Source organism: Lytechinus variegatus, chromosome 1 (assembly GCF_018143015.1).
Source record: "Lytechinus variegatus isolate NC3 chromosome 1, Lvar_3.0, whole genome shotgun sequence".
Taxonomy (NCBI): Eukaryota; Metazoa; Echinodermata; class Echinoidea; order Temnopleuroida; family Toxopneustidae; genus Lytechinus; species Lytechinus variegatus.
The window spans coordinates 37,842,979-37,853,956 of NC_054740.1; the positions used below are offsets into that span (position 1 = coordinate 37,842,979).

Sequence of the window (10,978 nt, forward strand, 5' to 3'; positions counted from 1 at the left end):
TTCATTGACAATAACTGACATTTGACCTTGATCATGCGACCCAAGCCTTTTAAGTGATACCTGATTACCCCTATATCGACATTTCATTCACTATATCTATAAACTTCGAAAGTTATTACAGCAATCTAATAATGACCTCCAAAATGGCCAAAGTTCAATGACCTTAAATGACCTTTGACATTGGTCATGTGACCCGAAACTCGCATGAGATGTTCAATGATACTTGATTACTCTTATTTACAAGATGTTGATTAAACAAATACCCCCAACATGGCCAAAGTCCATTGACCTTTGACCGTGGTCATACGACCTGAAATTCGCACAGGATGTTCAGTGGTAATTGATTACGGTTATATCCACATTTTATGAACTAGACCAATAAACTTTTAAAGTTATGATGGTAATTCAACAAAAGAAAACTTGGCAAAAGTTCATTGACTTTAAATGATCGACCTGTGACCTTGGTCATATGACCTGAAACTCGCTCAGAATGTTACGTGATACTTGATTACGGCTATGTGTAAATTTCATGAAACAGATCCATAAAGTTTCAAAGTTATGATGGTAATTCAACAAGTACCCCCAACTTGGCCAAGTTCATTGACCGTAAATGACCTTTACCTTTGTGACTTGAAACTCGGGCAGAATGTTCAGTGATACTTGAATACACTTATGCCCAAGTTTCATGAACTAGGTTCATATACTTTCAGTTATGCTGTCATTTAAATAAACTTAGCCTTTGGTTAATATTTTGATGTTGATTCCCTCAACATGGTCAAAGTCCATTCACCGTAAATGACTTTGACCTTAGTCATGTGACCTGAAAATCTGACAGGATATTTAGTACTACTTGATTAACCCTCTGGCAAAGTTTCATGAACTAGGTCCATATACTTTCAGTTATGCTGTCATTTCAAAAACTTAACCTTCGGTTAAGATTTGGTGTTGACGGCGCCTATAGTCTCACTCTGCTATGCATGTGAGACAAAAACCTTCAGTCTCATCAAATATCTCAAACCCGCACACTCTCACAAAATCTTACACACTATCATAGACTCTCACACACTCTCGCAAATTTTCACAAGCTCTCCCAAACTCTACTACACTCTAACAACCTCTCACACTCTCAAAACTCACAAACTCTCGCACATCTTTCTCACACCCTCACAAACCTTCACAAACCCTCACAAAACCCTGATAAACCCCTTCCAACTCTCACACACAAACACAATTTCACAAACTCTTGCAAGGTCTCGCAAACTCTCACAAAATCTCACGAAAACACGCCCTTACAAATTCACTACACCACTTAATTGCCGCCTGAACTTTTTGGAGATTCAATTTGAATTGGATCAGTCCCAGGCTGCCAGCCGGGAGTCGAGTCTATTTCTATTGCTGCGAGTCAGTGCAATTCGAGATGCGATTCATTTAAAGTTCAAGTAGTGTAGACTCCAGTTAGACACAGTTCCGAGTCAAATTTGAATCTTTTCACCGCAAGGCTAAATCAAAAGACAAATCCACCCCCAGAAAAAGGTTGATTTATATAAAAAGAGAAAAATATAATAAAAAAATAGAAAAATATATATCACTGGTATTCACTGTTATGATCGTTTTTCTTTCTCTTAAAATCCAAACCAACAATTTTTTTTTCTGGAATAGGTTTTGAACTTAAAGCTTTCAACAGTTTCTCAGAAACATACTGCAGGCACATACTTGGGCTTATAATCATACATACCAGAAAATAATCTGAACTTATCTAGTAGACATTCAAAATATTCACAACAGAGAGCTCGGAGAGGAGGGGAATAGTCGCCAAAACTCTAGGCAAAATTCGCTTGCATGTTTTGTTTAACTATTCTGTTATGATAAGGTGTTCGGGTCCCTCTCAACCACTCAGCCTCCAAAACCTATTTACATTTATAATACAATTGCAACGTTTCTGGTGAAAGATTTTGAAATATCGTACAATTTGCAGTTTTGAAAAAAAAGTGTTATGTAGAATTCTGTCGTAATACCTGTAAGAATTTATTTCATTCAACAACAACAAAACCCACACACAAAAGAGTTTCATACGGTTTTCTATCAAGGCAGAAAAGATTTATCGATCTTGTATCAATCTACAAGTAATATAATTATCCAACATAGAATTCCATTGGAAACTCTTATTAAAATCGTAAAGAAAATGTACGATTTGGCTACTGTTCAATCTCAAATGATCACGACATTGAATGCATTTATTTTAATCAACCACCGTCGTTAACAAACCGAGGCGAGGAAAGTAATTGTCAAAATAAAAACTACCAAATCGGATTGAGATACAATAATGCCACAATGACAGGAAATATACAAATATAATCGGATTTCTGCAATGCAAATAACCGTTGCACATAATAATCTGAATTATTACTTCCCGTGAGGTGTTTAAATTATAACTTAACTCCTCGTAATGCTATTTTTACTTTTACTGTTCCTCTTTTTTTTATCAAATCCAGCAATTTTTCCTTGTAACATATAATGTAGCCTACTTATTTATTTGATGCATAGGAATTAAGTAACACATCATTTCCCATTTCATAATAACTAAAGTGCGTGGGGTTTTTATAATCAGTCAAATTTGTTATACTATACCAGAAAGTACTGCCTTTTCCATATACCAACTTCACACAGATACTCACAACCCGTACACACACTTCCTCTCATTTGTTCCTTCTTGTTTTATTCTTTGTTCTGATTCTGTTTATGTAATTTTTTTATAATGTGCGAGTTATTCATATTTTTTTAATCTATTTCTATAAGTTATAATTTCCGACGTTATCATTAAGTTATTAAATGCTAGCTACCGAGTTACCTTCCGATTCATTTTTGTTGTTGATGTTTCTTTTTATGTAATGTTATTTTATATATGAGTTATTATTCCTATATTCTGTCTATTCTTTTATCCATTCATCTTATTTTTCTTCGAACGAAATAGTTTTCCCCCAACGATACTGCCAACCTTCAGACATCTCGTCTCCCATAAATTTGCAGTTTATTTGTTGGTGTATAGGTCATGCTAATTCATCAACACTCTTCGCTTCACCCAATGCAACTCAATTTATTCAAATTTCTCTTCTCACTCAAAAGGAGAGAGATCATAGGAATTGAATTTTCACTTGCACTCGTAATGAATAAGTAAAATTCGCCAAAAAAACAATGCAATTTCGTGAATCAAAATAAACAGACAGGAATGGCTTACAGCTGGAGGAAATGGATACGGAATAGAACGCTATAAAGTTCGGAGCGGAAATGAATTTTCATTGACTTTTTTGTGATTCAGTATCAAGTTAGGACTACTTTCCCGCTTGAATGTGAAGGTCTCTGGCTCTCACAGTATAAAACAATTGTTATCCCTACCCCTCTTTAAACAAGGGGGAGGTAAAACAGGACAAGGGAAATATTCTGAAAATTGATTATATAGTTAATAACTATATGATCGATTTTCAGAATATTATATGACGTTGGAAAGAGCCTGGACATATATGTCCAGGCTCTTTCCAACGTAAAATCATGGTGTAGTATGCCGCGGTGGCAAGAGACATGCAGCTCGTGGCGGGGAGGAAGAATGCTTTTTCATGGTCCAACAGCGTCGGATGATAATTTCAACAGCGTTTTACGTTGTGTGTGTGGGTGTGGGTTAGCTTATACGTGCGATGTTACACACTCGATTATTAATCTACAAACCGCGCACAAGTACAGACGAAAAGGAGAGGGTCAATGTACCATTCACGTTCCTCGACGGGAGTGACAATCTTATTTCTGTCAAAGGCATGTGCGTCAGATGGGGGGGGCAGGGTACAAGTGACCCCCTCCCCCCAAAAAAATGAATAAATAAACTAAATAAATAAATATGTAAGGGTGGGGACGCACTATGTCATGTCCCCTAATATTTCGAAGTCTTGTATTTCCGTTGTTTTATTTACTGAAAACGTATCTGCATGACAATTCTCTCTAAATGTGTAATAATACTAAAACTGCTTATTTCCAGGGCGGTGTTTCATCAACATTTTCATCCGACAAGGTGTCAGATTTGACAACTTTTCTTGATTTTGATTGGCTGAGAAGCAATGTAACTATGGCCTGTCGGATGAAATGGGACTTCGTCCGACAAAGCCTTTCATGAAACGCGAGCTCCCTAGGTCTGAATATTAAAAATTTCGGGTCGCGCATCGCGCTCGCAATATATGATTAGCGATATCCTCACGGTTTCCCATAAAGAGTCCTTGAAATTTCCCCTGTTCCGGTCAGAAGGCCTATCATTGATGTTTTCAGCACTTTGAATGAGCAATTATAATGTTTAATTATATACGTATTACGTTCGCGATTACAAAAGTTAGGCCTACCTAGAATGTCCGGTTTGGGCTTCTTACTACATTAAAAAGTTCAGCTCGCGCTTCGCGCTCGCATCACTTATAGTGACACCCACATCTTCTTCATGATATTCCTGCATGTTTAACAGTGCGTATCATGTTCGCTTTCGGGTCAAATATCATATATTTCATTGAGATATTATTTCTTATCTCAAAACCTTTTCAATTTTTCAAGTAGAAAATAAGCTCGCCCTACACGCTCGATCGCATTGATCGTTAAATTCATTACGTATCTATGATATAAAACAATCGAGTTTCAGGTTCGAATACATGAACTTAATTTGAGCTCATGCTTGGCGCCCACGATATTTATAGATTTTACGGAAAATTTTTGTATTTATTGTTTGTTCACATTCATTTCATGTTTCATGTAATCCTTCCTTTTCATTGCCGCCCCCTCCCCCCCCCCCCCCCCCCTCCTCCCAAACAACTACATGCAGGTCGCAGTGACAGTTCAGACGGTTTTACCTCATACACGAACTTACCAAAGCGTGCCTCCTGTTTCTCGACCGGTACCAACGGGCCGCTCGGCCTTCAGCTTGAAGGCGTGTCATCGGTCTCCACGTATCTACCGTCGGTGTCGGCGACGATGATGACAACGCCGCTGAACGTAATCGACGAGTTGGCTTCCGGCGAGCCGTCACCTCCGTTAAACAGGGTTAAGAGACTGTCCACGCCCATTGTGAGTCTGGATGACCTCATGGAGTGATGGGCATGATATGCAATCGGCAGAGGCGATGATGCCTTTAGGGAATCCAAGGAATATTCGCGCGCCAACAACAGCGTGGCGTCTTTGGCGCGCATTGAAACCGGAACCTTTTAGATGGGAACGGAATAAGACGTTAGTATCACGCCAATCGATATCGAGACTTAACGAATCATCCGTTCATTGTTTATTAAACCTCTGGTAGGTCCATGATTAATCTATCCGCCCTTTCACACTGTAAAACAATCGTAATTTGAATGTTGATTCCGGTGAAAAATAAGGCTATAGTGACGAATATTTAGCACGTGTGTAACCCCGGGGTGAAACCGAACTAGAACATGACTAGAATCACGAACGCTAATCACAGTCACGATTACGAAATCAATCATCATTAAACACTCAAGATTTACGTGTGAAATACACACAGCTATCGTTGGTTTCCCTTTGAACATAGATGCTAATTTGAACGTATCTATTTTGCGGAGTATTCAAAGAGGAATTGTTCTCAGTCAGAGGAAGTATTCTTTCATGGTTGTAATGAGAGGAAGTATTCTTTCATGGTTGTATGCACATGTCATTGTCTGCAATGCACATGTGTTTTGTATTTTCGGAGTAAGTTCTGTTGTTTGAAAGTACGTGCCTGTATGTATTCATGGTAATTATTAGATATAATTTTACTAATGAAGAGAAAATTGATATAAAATGAATAAAGTCAGACCCTCTTGCTGAGTTACACAGGGGATACCGGGAAGATATGGGACACCTTTTTTCGGGAAATGAATCCTTATAACTTCTGACATGTCTGAATAATAATAAGATATGTATCATAAAATTTAGAACTGAAGTTTATATCGTATTTGGTGAAACCCTAACATTATGTTATTTCGTGTAATTCACAATTTTTGAGAAAAAAAATTGAGGTACGGACAGGACGGAGCACCCCTGGATGATATGGGACATCGAGAAATTTTGGAATTTTATTCACACATGCAGAACTTAAGCGTGTTGTGACAATTGGGGCACATTTCTCCCCTCGGCAACAAAAAATGATTAAAAATATATAAATGGCGGCCACTATATCCATCCTGTCTGTTAACAAGCAGGTTTTTGTTTTTCTCAGAAGATTGCACACCTACATGTACGTACTATAAGTTACCAACTTGCATAATAGAGGATCTACCAGATCTAGGTTAGATGTGTACATGTACTTGATAATTTCCTTGACAAGAAAAGAAGGTATCAAAAATGGGGAAAGAGGACATTTATTTTTAACTAATTGTGATGGCTATTATAGGTCCATGCTATATGGTAACTCGCTGGTTCCTTTATGATGGTATCTCACTGAGCAGCGCATGCTTGCGCCAACTAACGATGCGAATAGACCAGTTCGTATAGTTACTTCGTGGACAATTTTGGTCAAATGACCTTTCAATTCTTTCATTATGAAAGGCAGATTTCAAAGCAAGATATTACGTAAGCTTGCCTTACATAGCATGATGAAGAAATCGAATAGACCAGGTGACTAGAAAAGCACACCAATGAACACTTTATGAAGGTATTTGTTGCATTCTTATTTTGAATGCATATCATAGCATGTTGCACAATGTAGTTGGCAAACTGTGAAATAGCAGTCGTTCGTGGACGCATTGTGTTTTTTTTTGTGGATGTAAATGTAAACCACAATTAAAAAGAATATATGAATAATCAAGACATCAATGTTGGTGCTTATCTCATTAGATTTTAAACCACCATGTCACTGTAGTACAAATGACCTTCCTCTGATCATGCGTACGATCTTTTGATCATGCGCAGAAAGGAACTACGAACTGGCTTATTTGAAATTTGGCCAAGCGGGGTTCGTACAAGGTCGAAGCAGAGTTCGTAAATGTTAAGAAATACTTCCTGCAAATTAGTTGCTGCCGTTTGCAAAGCACTGCAGTCTTAAGTCTTTGCAAACTGTCGTAAGACGCCTTGCTCTTTTTTATGAGGCAATTAGATTACCATGTGATTCCTGAAAGATATAAAAGCGACCCACCGATAAAAAGATGTGTGTCGAATGTTGGCGAACATAATTTGTCCGTTTTTCCGTTTTCAATGTTGGTGTCCCTTAATTGGTGTACGTTTTACATTTTCATGCTCCTTTTCCTTTAATTTTTTTTATATGTCAATAGTACGTTAGTCTTTGTGTTTGACCTGAAAAGGAAAATTTCTACTGAAGAAAAGTTGGTTTGACTAAAAGCATAAAAATAAAGAAGAATATCGAGTTTTAATCCGTGACGTTATATGCAAGCCGGCAGCTATCCAATTTATCATGTTATATAAATTCTATAAATTTTCATCTTTCAATGGAACATGATTAATGAAAATAATTGCTTAGAGAATCTCACGCAATAATAATAATATAACGAATTTTTACGAAAATAACATTTTGTGGATTTGTATAGGGTTCATCGGGATTTTTTTCTCCATTTACTATGTTATTCAATCAAAATAAGTTGTTAGGATAAATTTGGCCTTTTAAAAATCGAGCGTTTGTTGAGTCTTTCAGCTGTGTATTGTATTCAGTAGTGGCCAAAATGGAAGCAAAGTAATTCGCCACATTTTATTTTTAAACAGGCCTACATGTGTACGACAACGAATTCGGAGTTAGTAAAATAAGTGATGAAATTGTTAAATGTACGTGTTTGATATATATGGGTGATGATGTTATTTTATAATTTTAAAAATTACTTTATTTTTCCTACACCGTTAGAAGATTCATTAACTGCTGCAATCTAACTTTATCATAAAACCAAAGATCTGAAAATTGATTAATGTGAAAAGATTTTTTTGTGTATTAGCCTATAAGGAAAGAGTTTATAAACGATGAATGGTCTCAATGATGAAATTCTATCTTGCAAAGTTGTATCTTTCCGCGTTTTAATAATACTTCGGCTATAACGTTATTATAATGGTGATGAGGAATGAAAGTATATATTACCCTATCATGGTGTCAAATTCTAAGTACTACTAATACTAATACTACTCCTATTACTACTGCTGCTACTACTATACTACTACTGCTTCTATACGGCTGCTGCTAATGCTACTAGTACTATTCTACAACTACCATTACTGCTACTACTACTACTACTATAATACTATATTTACCACTACTTCTACTACTACTAGTACTACTACTACTTCTACTACTACTACTATACTACTACCTCTACCACTACTTCTTCTACTACTACTACTACTACTATTACTATTACTATTACTATTACTACTACTACTACTACTATACTACTACCTCTACCACTACTTCTACTACTACTACTACTACTACTACTACTACTATACTACCTCTACCACTGTATACTTCTACTCTTACTACTACTACTACTACTACTACTGCCACTATACTACTACTACTACTACTACTGCTGCTGCTGCTGCTGGTGCTGCTATACGGGTGCTGCTAGACCTTGACATTTTGTTTACAAATCGATCAAATTCATTGCTCCTACTATTAGTATTAAAGGACAGCGCTTTTAACTGATTTTTTTGTGAAAAAAGGTCGAGTCTCCTCTTTCTCTTCCGATTTCTGATCTGTTGTTTATAGTAGTAGATAGACTCATTTTATTTAAATCATTAACATTTATTTTTTCTTCTATAAGTATTAAAGGACAGCACTTTTAACTCGATTTTTGTAAAAAAATTCGAGTCTAGTCTTGCGATTTCTGATCTTTTGTTTGTAGAAGTAGACAGACCTTGACATTTTATTTACATATCAATCAAATGTATTGCTCCTATACTAATAGTTATAAAGGACAATGCTTTTTAACTCGAATTTTTGAAAAATTCGAATTTTACTACTACTACTACTACAAACTACTACTACTACTTATACTAATACTACTACTACCACCACCACCACTACTACCAGAACTACTACTACTACTATACTACTATTACTATTACTACTACTACTACTACTACTACTACTACTATACTACTATTACTATTACTACTACTACTACTACTACTACTATACTACTACTACCACTATTACCAGTACTACTAGTACTACTTCTACTACTACTACCACTACTACCAGTACTACTACTACTTCTTCATTATCATTGGGAAACTGTTCCCCCTCCCCTTTGAAAAGAGTTAACCATCCTGGATCCGCCCCTGGCCACTACTACCGAGAATTCTTGACTTCAAGTGGCAGTGATCCCTACCCCTATAGCACCAACCCTGACTTGTACTACCACCACTAAAAACCACAAACACCACCACCATTACTACTACTACTACTAAAAAATGGGGCTGGGGGTTTCAGTCCCCCCCCCCCCTCACACTTTTTCCAAAATCTTGTACAAAACGTATAGATTACCATCTAATTGTGATTTTTGGCATGGTAACCCCCCCCCCCCAAAAAAAAAAAATCAAAAAACATTCTGAGACACATGTCTAGCACTTGTTGGAAATGAGGTCTCATCTACCGGCTCAAACTTCAACCAACAAATATTCTTGCTGCCCAAATAAGCATTTTGTTTTAAATACTTTTATTTAGGGCTGTAGTTAAGTTGAATTATTAAACATATATCGACTACAAATATTATATATTCGGTGTCTATATGTATTATATTTATATCATGATTGATATTTTTTGTATAAGAAAAAATTGTATATGATAAATTATTAAAATTCATTTATTGTAACAAAATGATTCTTGTCAATGACTTCATTTCTTTATATGCTACCTCCACCTCCATTTCCTTACACACAGTCTACATATCTGTCTTTCTCTCCGTCTTTTTATTCATCCTTTATCCCCATTTCTATCTCTCTCTCATCTTTTGTCATGTTCCAGATGTTCAAATCAAAAGGTTGTGCATAACTTTATACAAAGCTTATGAAAACAGTTATTGCACATATATCGATAGCTTAACTCTTTGTTTATACCCACTGGCCCGTATTCTGAAGTCAGGTTTAAAGTTGTGGTTTAAGTATGGGAAGCCAAACGTATCAAATTTTTTATTAAGTTGTATGTTTCTTATGTTTACTGTGCTCTTTCCTGATTCATCGATGGTGAAGCCAATATTTTCCTAGACAATGATGCATGATTTAAGAGCCAAATGAGCTGAAGTATGATGTCTCTACTGTTAGTGATTTATGTGACAATTGGCTCGCCATACTTAAACCACAACTTTAAACCCGAGTCTAAGTTAAACCCGACTTCAGAATACGGGCCACTGTCTCATACTGTAATCAATAGTAAATATCCAAATACGAGATCACAAATACTATTGAGATTTAAGTGCAGCCTCTGTATTTTTCATTACTAATATAGTGTCATAGTAAATAATTATTCATACTTCATATCATTCCCGGGTACTATTCACACCTCATGGCTTCAGCAAGCTCAGACGAAACCAAAAAAAAAAAGAGGAAAAGGTGATATAAATGTATAAATCCTATGGGCCGTTTCATAAATTCTGTTTGTGCGTGATACACGCCTCTATGATGACTGGTAAACAATTTCTTATGCTGAATACTAAATGACCAATGTAGTTGAACAAGAACCCGAGAATATGTTCCAGTCTTGGGGCCCCGCTTCATAAAGCTGTTCAAAAGTTGAGAGTGACTGTAAGAACGATTGCTGATCCTTTCTTGTGGTAAATGATATTCACCATTTAATGTTCATTGACAATTATTTAGCATGTAAAAAGGGTCACCAGTCCTTCTTAAACTTAAGTCACTCTTACCTTAAAAACAGCTTTTCGAAATACATGTATGTAAATCCTGAAATGACAACAGAAACAGGTGGCAGTTGAGTGCAACAGGTCGGAATAATTGAGACAAGAATAGG

At 36.4% G+C, this 10,978-nt stretch overlaps 1 protein-coding gene across 1 annotated transcript in view; it reads left to right on the top strand.

Moving 5' to 3' along the window:
* Positions 1–5,664, top strand: part of LOC121413303 (relaxin receptor 1-like) — a 47,122-nt gene extending 41,458 nt beyond the window's left edge. Inside the window, exon 13 of the mRNA XM_041606084.1 lies at positions 4,847–5,664. Within this exon, the coding sequence (XP_041462018.1) occupies positions 4,847–5,115 (269 nt within the window). The 3' untranslated portion in view covers positions 5,116–5,664. The remainder of the gene's footprint in view (positions 1–4,846) is intronic.
* The last annotated feature ends 5,314 nt before the right edge of the window (positions 5,665–10,978 follow it).